At 34.2% G+C, this 15089-nt stretch overlaps 1 protein-coding gene across 2 annotated transcripts in view; it reads right to left on the bottom strand.

Moving 5' to 3' along the window:
* Nucleotides 1-271: 271 nt before the first annotated feature.
* The window catches only part of SLC30A9 (solute carrier family 30 member 9), a 36258-nt gene continuing 21440 nt past the window's right edge, over nucleotides 272-15089 (bottom strand). For both annotated transcript variants that reach the window (XM_027642882.1, XM_027642883.1), the window contains exons 15-18: nucleotides 14534-14699; nucleotides 10068-10197; nucleotides 7312-7425; nucleotides 272-6576 (exon numbers count right to left, since the gene is read on the bottom strand). In XM_027642882.1, coding sequence (XP_027498683.1) covers nucleotides 6532-6576; nucleotides 7312-7425; nucleotides 10068-10197; nucleotides 14534-14699 — 455 coding nt within the window. In that variant the 3' untranslated portion in view covers nucleotides 272-6531. The remainder of the gene's footprint in view (nucleotides 6577-7311; nucleotides 7426-10067; nucleotides 10198-14533; nucleotides 14700-15089) is intronic.

The following is a 15089-nucleotide window of genomic DNA, read 5'->3' as shown; positions in this document are numbered from 1 at the left end:
ACAGACTATTAATAAACAGAGCTTGGTTAACTGGGCATATTGCTCCCTCACCGACTGCACGCTATTTAACAGTGTGTGCACTGTCAGCATCACAAAGGCATACTGAATAACTAGTACAAATAGATGGATATAACCTTTGTGTTGCATCCATAAAAGTTATATGCATTTTGAATTCAGAAATTTAACAAACAAATCATCAGCTGCCTAAAGCCATTGTTAGTGCTTACCTTTATAATATATATAAAATTGCTTAAATTAACAGAATGCAACCTTTACTGGCTATGTAACATTTTACTGAGTAATTACAAGTTCCAGACATGATACAGAATGTACTGAATTCAAGTGTAATTACAAAACAAAGAACATATGCAAATAAGTATTTAAATGTCTACACCTCACAAATCAAAATGACTTCCCCATACTAATATGGAGTAACCAAGACACAGAATGAAAAAGCCAATACACCAAAAAGCAAGAAGGGCAACTGGGGGGTGGGAGGGGGACATGAGGGAGAGTGGTGAATTTGATTAAAAGGCTGCATGGAAAAATAGATTTCAACTTTGACATTGCCTTTTGAAAGTTCTACCACCAGTGACAATCCTCACTGTTCAGTTTCAAATTTAATATAGTTTTGGCAATAGCCAAAATGCTTTCCAAATGCTTTAGGCATTTTTCAAATGCTTCTAACTTAGTCCTTCAGCATATTTAATTTGAAGAGAAACTTACAAAATCCTCTTTGTATTGCATCATATATACATCATTGCAGTGCTTTTCTTCTGACTTCAGATTTGAAGCAGCTGATCACAACCTCAAAAGTTTTAAATACAGTCTAAATTTAGATTACAAAAATCAAACTTATGCTAGAGTGTGGACCTGAATTCCACTATTTTAACAGACACTTTCTTCCCATAAACACACTTTGAATGTTGGCTATACAAAATTTGACTGGGCTTACTGTCAGCATAATACTTTTAAAAAGTAACCAAGACTCTTCATTTTAACTGGTGGTTTTAACTTACACAGAAAAAAAAATGTCCACAAGTACTTCATGTAATATACAATATTTTCCACCTATCTATAATAATCTGCTATAGTATTTGTCTGTGGTATTTAAAAAACATACATAATTTTCACATTATATTTTAAATTTTTTAGCTTCTTTTCATAATGTTATTTAATTAGAAATCTTGCTTATCCACAGATATTTAAGCAACTTGAAAAATACGGACTAACGTATTCACCAATGATTACAGTCCACTACAAGAATTCTGTAGACATTAGAACAGAACATCATTTTTTCCATAACATGTTCAGTATGGTTCAATCATTTTCCGTCTAAAAGAATTGATTCATTTTCTCTTTAATTCACGCCAACTCCCATTTCCACAATTAACATTACTCACCCTCCACTCACCAAACACATACCTCACCAGCAAAGCTCCAGACTGAGATTACATCATCACCCTTAGCAGTAAAACTAAGTTTTCAGAGGACAAATAGATTTGTACCTGCAAGGCTGAACACCATATTAGGACACAGTTAAACAGAGGCAGTGATTTTCAGTACAGGAAAAAAAAGATGAGTTTTTGCTGGGGGTGAGAAGAAGCAATTGTCCAACCACTGGAATATTGCTAAAAGAAAGAGAATGTCACACTGCCTAATTTTATGCATTCTAATAAAATATTAATTTCTTACTGTTCCTTTCTTCTCCAATCATAATTTCTCATTTCCGGACAAGTTTTTTAGATTGTGTTCATCCTTTCCTTTTCCCAAGTGCTCAACATCTTAGGTCTTTTTCCTTCCTTATATTCTTTTCTTTTTACCACATACTTTTAGTTTATTTTCTTTTGCTTCAGTAAAGTCTGACTGACTGCAGTTTCTATAGTCCATATAATCACTTAGAGCTCCTGGCACATTTTATTTTCCTCAAAGGACATGCATTTCAAAAATCTGACTATTGTGCTTTAAAGCTTGGATTCTTTCTCTTTTTTTATGTAATAAAGATTAGCCTACTTTTGATCTTACTTATTTGTATGTCACTAACAAGAAAGGAAAAATTACTTAAGCTGCACAATCCCTCTATAAAAAAAAAATCTTTTTGGTACATCTCAACTTCTCATTTACATTACACAGGTAAACTGCAAGGAAGATGTTAGTGGCACCCTCTATTTCACTAGCAATAAGAACAGAGGCAGCACAATACTTAAGCTAGAAGAAAAATTAACATTGTCATTTTTTATTCACTTCTGTAAGCCTTAAGGAATGTGCAGAAGTGAAAGTTTTGTACAAGAGTCAATACTCATCAACTGTTCTACCAAGACAAAATGCCTTAAGAACATATGACTGTAAGAGGAAACACTTTACTTTCAAATCTTAAACAATATGCTTCTGTGGTTTCTTCTACAAGGAAAACATCTAAATCAACTTAGAAAAAGGATTACTTCATTGAGATTTTTCAAAAATTACCACATTTTCAATAAAGACCTAAAAACTCTTGCATGATGCCTGTATTTGATGCACTCATCATTATTAGAGGTACTTCTATAATGTATATTTTTTTCTTTGTTACAGAAAAATCAGCTGAAATGATAAAAGAGAGAACATAGAACTGCAATTAGTGTACAGTCTAGACAAAACATGCCTAAAAACCTTCCCTGTACTCTCCCTTATCAAAGAGGGGGCAGTAAAAATCTCTCAATAAAAACTGAGTCTGCAGACATAACTAAAAAATCTGCACCTACCATGAATCAGAAAACTCAGTTTTGGCTAACATGGTTTGTAGCTTTTAAAACAGCAATCATTATTGTCAACTATGAATGAACAAGAAGTACACTACAAAATCCAGACACTAAGAGTAGAATTTAGCCCTGCTGTTAAAAACATAAGATGTTCATAATGGCTTGCTCCTCTCAAAGTAAGAGTCATTTAAAAAAAGCAATACAAGCTGTGTGGGAATTCAGGGAAGGAAAAAAACCTTCAGTCCAAAACTGAGTCACAGAAGGTGAAGGATGCAAATTTGTCCTTATAAAATATGTTCTCCTGTTCCCTAAACCCCCACTAGATTCTAGACCAGAACACAAAACAGCAAACAGTCCCTGAAATACAGTACTCCACTGGAATATTTACTGCTACCATATCCTTAACAAATGCTTTAGAAAGTGGAGGGGGAGAGGGAGACCACCTCAAATACTGAATTCCAGTGTATAAAGGAGAAATTTAGACTTGAAATTCATTCTTGGGAGAAAGATAATCACTTCAAAATTTTATCTCTTACAGAAAAAAAATTCTACAGAAAAACATATTATTAGCCAATCTGGACTTAAAATACATTAAGATCATTCAGTGTATTGGAACACAAAGACAATTTTTTTCAAACATTGCAAGTTTTAGAGAATTATGAGACACTGCACAGCATGTAAGCAATCTTCCACAAAGCAGAGAGGGCAGTATTCTTTTGAACACAATTTGAAAAAACAGAACCCGCAAGGCCAGTCCACAAAAATAAATTATTTTAAAACACCACACCTTAATTGAAAAAATCCTAGAATATAACTTCATTGGTAGGTAAATCCCTACTCCTTTTCTTTAAAATCAACCAAAAAGAATCATCATGCAATTGCATTTGTGATAAAGAAAAAAATCACTCCTCCACACTTTGTAAGTTTTCTTTAATTCTGAGGATTCTATAATGTAAATGTATTTGCTAATAATTTTCCCAAAAAAACCCATTAAAACAAAAGTAAACTAAGTCCTGGACCCACATCACCTCAAGTTTTTTACTATAAACACAGTTAACGAAAAAAGCAGTAAAAATATCAAATGTGTTAAAAGCAATCTGCAAATTGTAACATAAAAATTAAAATGCAACAGCTTGGAATTACTTTTCCTTTCCAACCCGACAAGCTCCATGAATCAGTATTTTTCATCCTACATGACATGTAAACTTACAGGGTACTGCCGAAACCAGCCTGCATGCCCTTTTGTGCTACACCACCATCCAGGGCACTTTAAAAATGGAACTGGGTCCTCAAACTGCTTGACTGCAATATACCTAAAAACATTCAAGTTCTGGCTTCTTAAATTTAACATACTGTGTTGCTATAATTAATAATGTAACTGGGAAACAAGGAAGTGAATTCTATCTTGGAATACAAACAAAAGGCGTGTGGATGAGTATTCTTCTGATCCAAATAAGGAAATTAGGATCAGAATTCAGATGAATTACATCTCCAATAAATAAAAAAAAAACATTTGTATAGGCTCTTGGAGCAGATGTCCTGTAAGAATATAAACTCATGCCTTTTCTTGAAAACAATATGGGAACCCTTTGCTATTGAGATAACATTTACTAACCTCGCAGGGAAACTTCTCCCCTGCAAAGTGCTTACTGGCACTACTCATTCATCAGTAACTCCAGCACACAAACCACTTCGATCACACTGGTTGTCTTCACTAACCTCCACAGGAAGAATATTTTCCCAGTTTTACTTCTCTGCAGGTTTTTAAGATTTCTGGAATGACTGGCTTACTAACATGTTTATTCAAATTCAAAATCTATATAAATATTCTAGGGAAAAGAAAACAGGGTATGCGTTACCAGATTCCAGTGCTCTTCATGAATAAGACTAATACCAGCAGAGTGCATACTGAGATGAGATGAATTTTACATGGCAGGGTGAGAAAAAAGGTAAATTATTTATAAGGTGCTAAAATATGCCTTAATATTTGATACGGGAGACTTCCAAATTACCTTTAAACTGCATTTCAAATCACCAAGCTTAAATATACTAACTAGTTCTACAATAGGAGAAAACCAGATAAAGCAAGCTTTTTTTTGAATTAGCCATAGTAAGGTATTATACTATAAAGAAGCCACCAGTGAATAGGGATTATGGACAAAGGTACTGAAGAGTAACTTAACTCTGGAATGTTTTTCTACTTAAAATGACCAGCATGCAAAATGCTTTGCAGTTGCCAAAAAGGCATGCTATTTTAAATTCTCTTAATTCACTGGTAAGTGATACTTAGCATGAAAAAAAAATTCTAAAAAGCTTTTAGTCAAATCTGGACATATTGGTCTCCGAAATTATTTGTTGCAATGCTTACAATTTAATTTTAAATTGATTTTTGAAGACTTGTGTTTCATATCAACATTTCTTCTTTCAGCAAGTCAGTCATTATTCAGTAACTGAGTTACTAGGATGGTCTTATTACTACCTTTCACCCATGAGCAAATTTTATGTTAAAGTGCATAAACAAATTTTCTCAGTGTTACTTATATACAGTTATTCCACTTATATTTCAACTTTGTGCTCAATACTCATGGTCTTATTAATAAAGACTGGGTCTCAAAGAATCTGGTACAACTTGGGTACCTACTGCAGAAAGCCTTGAGGCCAATTACATACAGTGTTAAAATCTATATTTCAAAGTCATAAACTAAGACCTTATCTCAGGATTGTTGAGGACCACTGATAGAATTACTTTACTTTCCAAAACAAGTACGGTCAACTTTTAAAAAACAAAATGGTTTTGAATTCAGATAACAAATAATATCTAGAGATAAATAAATTAAGAATACAATGTATTCATTTGTTTAATTATAAATAGTTCATTTTTTACTATTGTGTATTCCAACTACATCTCTCGCACCTTCGAGAAAAGACCATATCTGGTAATAGAGCCTATTAAAATATAAAAAGCCAAAAATGCTAGGTAACTTTTAATAAGCGCTACCATAAATATCCCCCAGATTACATCTGAAGATAATTACAAATAAGAAAACAAGAGTCAGAGCAGGGAAAAAAAGAACAAAACTAAAAAGAGGAAGTGCACCAAAATTCGTACACAGTAATTTTTCACAGTAGCTTAATATACTCTGGTTAAACCCATACAGCTGGCTCCTCTGAGGTGAAAAATCTTATTTTTCTGAAGTGCAGTTGGTAATCTTGGTAATCGTAATGGTGGCAAAAAGCAGGTTTCCAGGTCACGGTACTTGAGAGAAGGCCAGCGCCCATTTGGAAGAATTTATCTCATAGAAAAGAAAAACTATGAAACAATTGCACAATTGAAATAGTTTAAGGTTGGCAGGTTCCACTGGAACAAACTCTTCCTAGCTAATCTTAATATCTCCCAAGAACCTTTAATGATATCTTGAAAGAAACTAAAGAAGTGCAAACTGACTGCAAAGGGACACAAATGGAAAACTGAGTGTGTAATATAGTTTCAGGCAGCTGTATTTGCCTAACTAAATCACAAGTCTTAAGTTCTGAATCACAGTAAATATATTCGGACAGACTCTCCTGTGGAATTTAACTCAAGTAGCTTTTGAAAACTGATTTTGCCATGGAAATTTTTGTCTGCAAGTCTAGCACTCTTCTAGAAACAGAAGCAGTGCTTACAGTCCAGGAAGCCTACAGCATAAGTAAGCGAGGTATGGTGCTGAGGTCACTGCAATTTCAGAAGCTTTTCAGCCCTTTACATGACTTCTTTCCAAAGGAGCAGTAACCTGAAGATTTCTTCTGTTCAACTCTATAGTATCTCCAAATCCACATGACGAACATCAGGATTTCGTTGCTGAAATAAAATTTTAAAAAAACATATTGAAAATATTTTGATTTTTAAACTGCACAACTGCAGAGACAGAAACTAAAACTAGAATATTTTTCAAATGTAATAAGCAATGACAGACATGCCCTCGAGTAGTGTCTCATGGTCAGAAAAGGCAGTCATGGCAGGACTATTTGTCTGGCAGTCAGTATATTTGTAGTTCTGAATTCATGCCAGAAAGATTGACAGCCACAATATATCTGTACAATTAAAATGGAAACAATCCTTTGTTGCATCAGCCAAAGGATATTTAAATTACAGGATGAAAAAAAAATTATAAGGAATTTGAGAGGCTTGTAAAAGAGGTAAACACTGCACTGCTTCAACATCACACAGATATATTTGATAACAATGCTAAGCACCATATTAAAAAAAAATTGAAATTTGTTTTTATGCAGCCAAAACAATGCAACGGCCTATAAATAATCTGACTTTATGAGAATACAATTATATAGACAAAATCATGTCTATTTAATGAAAATATTGTTCTATGTTGGTATAAAATGGAACAAAATACACAACAAATGGATCAGTGGCAAAGTAAGGGTTTGTTGGTGGTCAGAACTTAGTTAATAATACTATAGGAATACCAACCCCTTCCCTCTCCCATATTTACAAATGAAATTCCAAAAAGTACATGCAGTGATACTGTTTAAAATATATCACAGAATAAGCACACTCTATTACCCAGTTAAAATTTACCTTCAGGTCCTTTTCAAGTCTGTCTACTTCAGCTCCCAGTGTGTCAATGATATTGTCACCATGCTTAAGCATGAAGGCTTCTAATTCTTCAAGGGTTTTCACTTGCTGAATTTCCTAGGAAGAAATTAAATTTAAGAGATTGAGATGACGGAAAGAAAATAAAGGAATAACACTCCAGAGGGTCTTGACATATTTCAAGAGGGGAAAAAAAACAAACACCTAAACAAAACACTTCAGCTTTTGCCATTTCCTTCCAAAACATCATCTGTTCTTATGTCTCAAAGAACAGAACATCTATTCAATGGAAACAGCTGGCTCTATCATTACACCTGCATTTGACATAAAACCTTCTTCTATCTTAAATTGATTTCCTCCTTAGCTTTCCAAGTAAGTTTAGAGAATTTAATTCATTTTCTAGAAGTTTCTGTGGTATTCATTGCTCACAGCAAGGCAGAGTGTGGTACCCCTGTGTATTCTTTCCCCATTTTCATACATTCTTGCTATTCCATTACGCTGTCTGTTCTGGGCATCACATAATCAACTCATCTGAAAATCTAAAAGGATTACTACAAATGCTGCTGCAAATACAGCTCCTCCATAGTATCAAAAACTTGAAGATAGTTGACAGGAACTAAGACTAGGAGACCCACAGCATATGCAACTGAAGGAATGAAGGGAGACAGTTATACCCCACCCTCCAAAAAACCATAGACATCAGCAACATCAAAGCAGGTGTTACATATTGCCTTAGAATCGTACAATAGTTTGGGTTGGAAGAACCTCAAAGATCACCCAGTTGCACCCCTGCTGCCACAGGTAGGAACACCTTCCACTACACCAGTTGCTCAGGGCCCCATTCAATCTGACCTTAAACACTTAGAGAGATGAGGCATTCGCAGCTCCTCTGGGCAGGCTGATCCACTGTCTCACACCCTCACAGTAAAGAAATTTTTTCTTATATCTAATTTAAATCTATTATCTTTCAATTTAAAACTATGAGCTTTCTTTAGAAATCTCACACTCAACTGGCCAGAAGCCATCTACCCTGTAACATCTCAGCCATAGTTCAGGCACTACAGCTGCAGTATGTTCAGGATAAATATGTTATTGCAAACAGATACAGTAGCTACTAAATAGTTAATTCTTCTTGTGTATACAATTACAACAACACCAATTTTTTTCCCCTCCCCACTGCTCTAAAAGCAAAGATGAATAATGTAATCAAGCAAGTTTAAAAGATCTCAACCACAACAACCCATGACTAGGATCACATCAAGTCTAACAAGAAAAAGAAACAGGATAATCTGAAATACAGCATTTCAACAAATATTTCACAACTGTAGAAAGAGTAATGTCGACAGCAATACTAGTTGAACGAGCTAGTTATTTGAAAATGTACAGATCAAAAGGCAAGCACGATGTCTGCCTTTGACTTTGGATGGCTGAGTCCTACTGAAAGTGGCTATCCTTCAGTAATGGTTTTATAGCTGACACAAGGTTACTACATGAAATAACAATGACCTGTGTAAGAAACAGTTGCCAAACTAGAAACAATCAACAACATCTTTCGCAACAAACTAGAAGTATTGGCAGAACTAATGAAGGTTGTATGCAATCACCAAAAGGAATAGCAGGTAAAGAACAAAAGCTAACAAAGCCTTTGAAAAGAAGACTAGCTTACTAAACAATGGCAACAGCAAAGCAACTGGCAAGCAAACCGGCAACCAAGCAAACCTGCAGTGCCTCAGTGGTACAAAGATCTTCCTCTCAAAAATGTATTAAATTGAAATCCAATATACAAACAGATCAGTTATTGCACTATATATACATACATACTTTCTTATTTTGACATTAACATTTTTTAAAAACTGGTATATTGACTAATGGTTTAAAAATTGCAATGTAAAATTTAAAGGTAAACTCAAATAACTTCTAAGTTGTGTTTAACAGACAGACATAAAATGCAGACATCTGACATCCACATTTCATTTTGAAAGGGCAGCAAAGAAATAAATCTTGTAGGTTCACAAGCAAGTGTATATACGGAAGGTATCAGTGAAAAGTGGTAAGCAAGCAAAACATTTTGCTCACTTAAAACTCCTTTTAATTTAGATAAATTATTATTTGCTTCATACTTCATAGCTTGCCATACAGAATCCAGTTGAGAGCAGTTTTGCACTTCTATATTGAAAAGAGGGAATAAGAAAAGCTACTCTGAACTACATTAAAATCACACTGACACTTAAAGATGTTTAATTGTTAAACATTGTCAAAATGCTAAATCATGTGATGCAAGTAATCCATATTCAAGCCAAGTCTGAATGGCCAGACCTGTAAAGCCTAACACTGCATCATCAACAGCCATTGTAAATGGTTCTGCCAACAAAAGTGTTTATTTGCAAGTGACAGGTTTCTAGGTTTAACTGTAGAACTTGTAATTCAATAAAAAAATTATTGGAATAATTATATTCTCAAAAATTTTTTTTACAAGTCTGTATTTCCTAACAAAAAATAAATTAAAAAAATCTGCCCTCCTACCCAGGCCCTGCTCAGCCCAAAAGTGGCTCTGTTTCAGCAGCACATTATACAATTTCATATACAGACATTTAAAACACTAACACAAAGTAAGAATATCTGCAACCCTTCAAAATGAAGAAGTGAAATATCTCTCACCTACTTGCAAATCTTGGGTTTAGACATACTTGAAATTGGAACGTATCAAATACTAGGGTTACAAAACCATTTTTTAAACATACTTGTAGCAGCTGTTCAATGTCCTGTTTTTCCAGGTAAGACCGAGTAACAACACGTCCATCAAAGTCTACTTCTGCCTTGAATCTCACTTTGCTCATTCCCATGTCTGTGGCTTTAACATCATGAATTGCTCTGAAATGTATAAATTTTTAAAGAAAATGTAAAATAACATAAATTAAACCACTAGGTAGTTTGACTTCTGATGTTAACAATATTGTCATAGAAAAGTGATCCTTTTAAAAGGCCACTGTCTTTAAAAAAATATCCTCATTTTACCACCATTAAATAGCGATTTATGTTTAACTGGTTATATCATTTCCACAGGTTTCTGCAACACCAACACATCTATAAATGGCTCACTGCAATAAAAGACAGACTACAAGAATCATGACAGATTTAGAACTAGATTAACAGTATATTTAAAACAAACAAAAATTAAAAATGTGAGAACTTCCCTATTCCATGTTAAAAGTTTAAGTTCACCTTACTTGCTACTGCACATTAGTTTTTATGTGTATACATGACACTGTGGAACCATCTTTAAGTACCCTCAATTCTGAGGTAAAAAACAATAATGTATTGTTATTTACTGAAAGGAAACATTGAAATTATAGAAGTATGCTTTCCTACACTTGGTAAAGGCATCAACTTCTGAAGAGTTTTCAGATACATCTGATATAAGAAAAAGCTATGGATATTTTGTTTGGAACTCATTTTTGATCATACTGAACAGCTGATCATGACTTACCAAAATACAGCTGTGTGTAAATGCTGAAATTGTATATTTATCTAAAGGTTTCTAATCAATACCAGAATATGAAAGCTGTAATATGTTTATATTTTGGTTCTTTGAAAAATTCTTTTTTTCTATAGCACAGTTTTGTTCCAGTTTGTTAGATAAACTCAGTGATGTGTGAATATAGGTAGCAAACAAAAACTCCTCTAATTTTCACGGATAAGAAGCAAACTCAAGACCAAGACACAATGTAATGCATTTCAACAATGAAATAAATATAAAATAAAATACTCAATTTTTTTCTAATGAGGTTGACAAAAACTCAGTTTATCTTTAAAGCCAAGAGAACTTAAAATTGCCACTATAGAGTAAGTTTCCACATTTTTCCACCCAGGTCAGAAAAAAAAAAAAACAAGTGGAGACTAAAATAAGGGATATAAATCATAAAAGTTTCAAATTTTTTAAATTCTTGCCTCTAACATTCCCAAAGCAAAACAAGTATAAAATATTCCAAAGACTTTTAGTTTTATTAACAAAAAAATGCATTCTTGACAATTTTTAATTCTAACATAAAATTTAGATTCAGCAACACAGCTCACTTCAAAGTACCAAACTTACTCCTCGTTCATTTTGCTAAGTTGTGCAATTTCACAGAATCTTTACATTTTAGCATGCCCTTTGCCTTAAGCAAATTTGCTCTTCCCAACTAGAAATGTTTCTTTTCATCTGAATGTTTATAAATCAGAACTAACTTCACAGTAGGTGCTGGAAGAAAGCAGAAGGCATGTTATCTTGAAAGGAGCCTGCTAGAATGAACAGCCAAAAAAGAACAGGAGACGGAAACTTTAAGATGAACAATCACAGGAAATTTTTATGGAATACTTCTTGTAATACTCAGGGTAGAAGAGAGGTAAGCACATGAAAAAAAGAAATAGAGCATGAACTAAATATAGAGACACCAAGAAATAGATCTTAGTAAATATTTAAACAGATTAAAAAAAACTATCAGCTTACTTGTAGCAATAAAGACTTTCCAGCTCCATTCAAATTTACACAGCTATTCTGTGGGAAGGTACCAAATCAAAACAGTATTTACTGGAGTAATCTGGCTGGCATCAAACTACCTGGTCACAAAGAGGGTATTTAAGATAACAGATGTGGTTACTGAAGAGAATTTGAAGCCATGTGATTCAAAAACATTGAAGACATATCAAGTGCCTATCAGACCTCAAGCAAGAAGATACCAAGTGATATTTGAGATTCTCATTAATCAGTAACCTGACAAAATTCAGTGAAATGATGCACATTCTGCAAATGTGAAGGAAAAAAATCTACCTCACTGCACATAATCTGTCCAGGAAAGATAAGACTGAATCAAGAGGAGAAAAATCACTAATCATTCAAAAATGCAAATGTGTATGCTAAAACTTAAGCTAGAAACTTCCTTATGGAAGCTACTGGATGGTTAGTAGACACTATCAATTTCAACTAGGGAAAAAAGCAAGTTTTACATTAAAGAAAAATTTGTCAGAGAACATCCAGTTATGGGTTTGAGCAATCAGTTGTAATTTTTTTTTCCTCCAAAACAGAATGACAGATTTTCCACCACAACTGTAGCACACCTACGCAATAGCTGTTACAATGAAGTAAAATTAAAGATTAAACCATCACTAGGAATACCTTATGCCTAGGAATCTATGATTACAATGCATAAAAACAGAATCAGGACAGTCTACACAACATCACATATTTTATTTCACAGTTCTGAAAAGCTAATCTCCCACAGCTCAGTTAAGTTGAATACAAGAAAGATTTAGGCACCAAAGGTGTCAATGAGAGTTAAGAATGGAATGTTTTTATATCAAAAATAAAATCAAATCATTTTCCAGCTGAGAGCAACTCTGAAAGTCCATTCTGGATCATGAGTTAAATATGGGATACAACTAGATATTACCAAGAAAAATGAAAAGAAAGGAGAAATAAAGAGCCACAAGTCTAAAGGAGAAATTATGAAGTCCAACAAACTGATAGATGAAACATAATACAAACCAATTTCTTTTAAGGGATTGGAAATGCATGTGACAAATGGCACAGAGAAAGGGGCAATTCTGCAGCTTCCATATGAGCTCTGGGAGATGGTTTACAGAAGCACAGAATATACCAAGTTGGAAGGGACCCACAAGGATCACCGAGTCCAACTCCTGGCCCTGCACAGGACCATCCCCAAGAATCACATCATGTGCCTGACAGTGTTGTCCAAACGTTTCTGGAATGCTGGCAGGCTTGGTGCTGGGACCACTTCCCTGGTGAGCCTGTTCCAGTACCCAACTACCTCCTGGATGAAGAACCTTTTTCTAAAAAAATCAAAGTTCATAATATAACAGATCTAAGAAAGAGATAACTGAAGAAAAAGTGTACACAAAAGGTGTGAGAAGTATATAAACATGTTTCAGTTTCTAACCTCAGGAAAAAAACATGCAGTTTCTCATGAAGTCTTCACTTCTTTTATTATTCATGCTTTTTTAAAATTAAGGTACTTGTTTTAAAAAAAAAGTCTGAAGCAAGGAGGAGACGAACTAGGTCTGCTCTGTTGAAAAGTTAGAGCCATCTACAAAATGGAATACAATACAAAATGGTGCTTGGCCTAGGAGAAATTTTATTATTTCAGCTTGAGACAAGCAAAAACCATCTGCTCACTTTGGAAAAAAGAACTAGAGAAACCATGCATGAATAATCATGTGAACTCACCTACTCTAACACAGCACTGCTGACACATGCTTCGCCATTCAGACTAATTCAGGGTGACCACAAATACTTTAGAATAATTTAGTTACTGATGTGAAAATTCTAACACAATTCTATTCCAAATAGGAATCTTGTTTAGTTTCTGGAATGAAGGGCGTGCTGTCCAGACCTCTTGCTTGCAACTGAGATGATGGAGCACTTAGTTTCTTTCAAGTATTCTGGTATTAAGTAATGGGCTTAGGGTTTTTTCCTCCACAGGTCAGAAACGACTACAAATAAAAAAAGCACTAAAATATTTCAGCTCATTTACACAGTAATACATTCCTGAATAAAGACGAAAAAGATAACAAAAAGAGGTTTGCTTCTAAATCAAGGTTAGTAGGGTTAAGGGTAAAATAGCTCCTTGAAAAGCATTTAAGCAAGATTTCAGAATAACAACGACCTGTAAGTTTACTACAAATTGCAGACTTGCAAAGAAAATTAGCACTGAGTTAATTTTATAAGCATCTAAAATGTAGAATCTATTACATCATAATACTACTGCAGCACTTCTTGTCGATTGCTACAGAATTCCAGACACTGAATATTAACTAACAGAATTTAAATATTTAAGTGCTAATAAACTATATAAGCAACAGAACAGTATAATTTAAGGGCTTGCATTTCATGCATTCAAAAAGCTTTTTAAGTTTGTGATGGTTTTCTAACTAGTCAATTCCTGTAATTACTGTAACTGTTAGAACATATCTGCAATCTTATTTCAGCTGTGGAACATCCAAGAGGTACAACTATTCACTTACTGAAAGTTTTAGCACAGAAATAGAAGTTAGCTATAATAAAGATTCTAAAGTCTCAGTACAGAAGAATCCACACTAAAAATAATCTCACCAGATTTCTCTCATTTAAAGTGCTTGAACTATTTTTTCCAAATGCTATTTTCTTGCTTTTCGTTGTTCTTAGTAGAGATTGAGCTGTAAAGATTCTTACCTTACTACAGGATCACTTTCCAGTAACTCGGTGAGTCGCTGCAGCTGTTCAGGTTCAATGGATCGTCCCAGCAGGGCTTCAGTGTTAGTGTAGATTAGAAATGCTGAGACAGTTCCTAACAAAGTTCCAACACCTAGAGACCCCACACTGTCATAATATGGGTTTCCTAAACAAGATACGTCAAATTAGTTTCACAGAGCTTTTCTAAAACATAGCAGAGAATTTCAATTTCACACTGCAAAGAGTACATAGTTTTGAGAGATTTTTTTGGGTTTTGCTTTTTGGTTGATTTTCTTTCTGGTTCATCGTTTTTTTTTGGGGAGGGGTGGGTGGTTGGTTGGTCCATTTTTTGAGGAGTTTTTTTTAATTCAGTGGCAATTCTTTCCTACATGGAGGAACAAGATGAAGCTGAAAGAAAAGAGGCTACCTTAAGATAAAGTCTTAAGTTCCTCCTGTCCCTTGGCCACTCCTGTCTCCCATAGGACTAACACATGAGTAAACTCTTGTTTGTATATAATAAAGGTATATAATAAAGGTATATAATAAAGGTATATAA

The sequence above is a fragment of the Corapipo altera genome, unplaced genomic scaffold, assembly GCF_003945725.1.
Source record: "Corapipo altera isolate COAL_440 unplaced genomic scaffold, ASM394572v1 22, whole genome shotgun sequence".
In the NCBI taxonomy this organism is placed as follows: domain Eukaryota; kingdom Metazoa; phylum Chordata; class Aves; order Passeriformes; family Pipridae; genus Corapipo; species Corapipo altera.
Note: the sequence above shows the minus strand (reverse complement) of the source record. Positions and strands in the feature narration are given on the sequence as shown.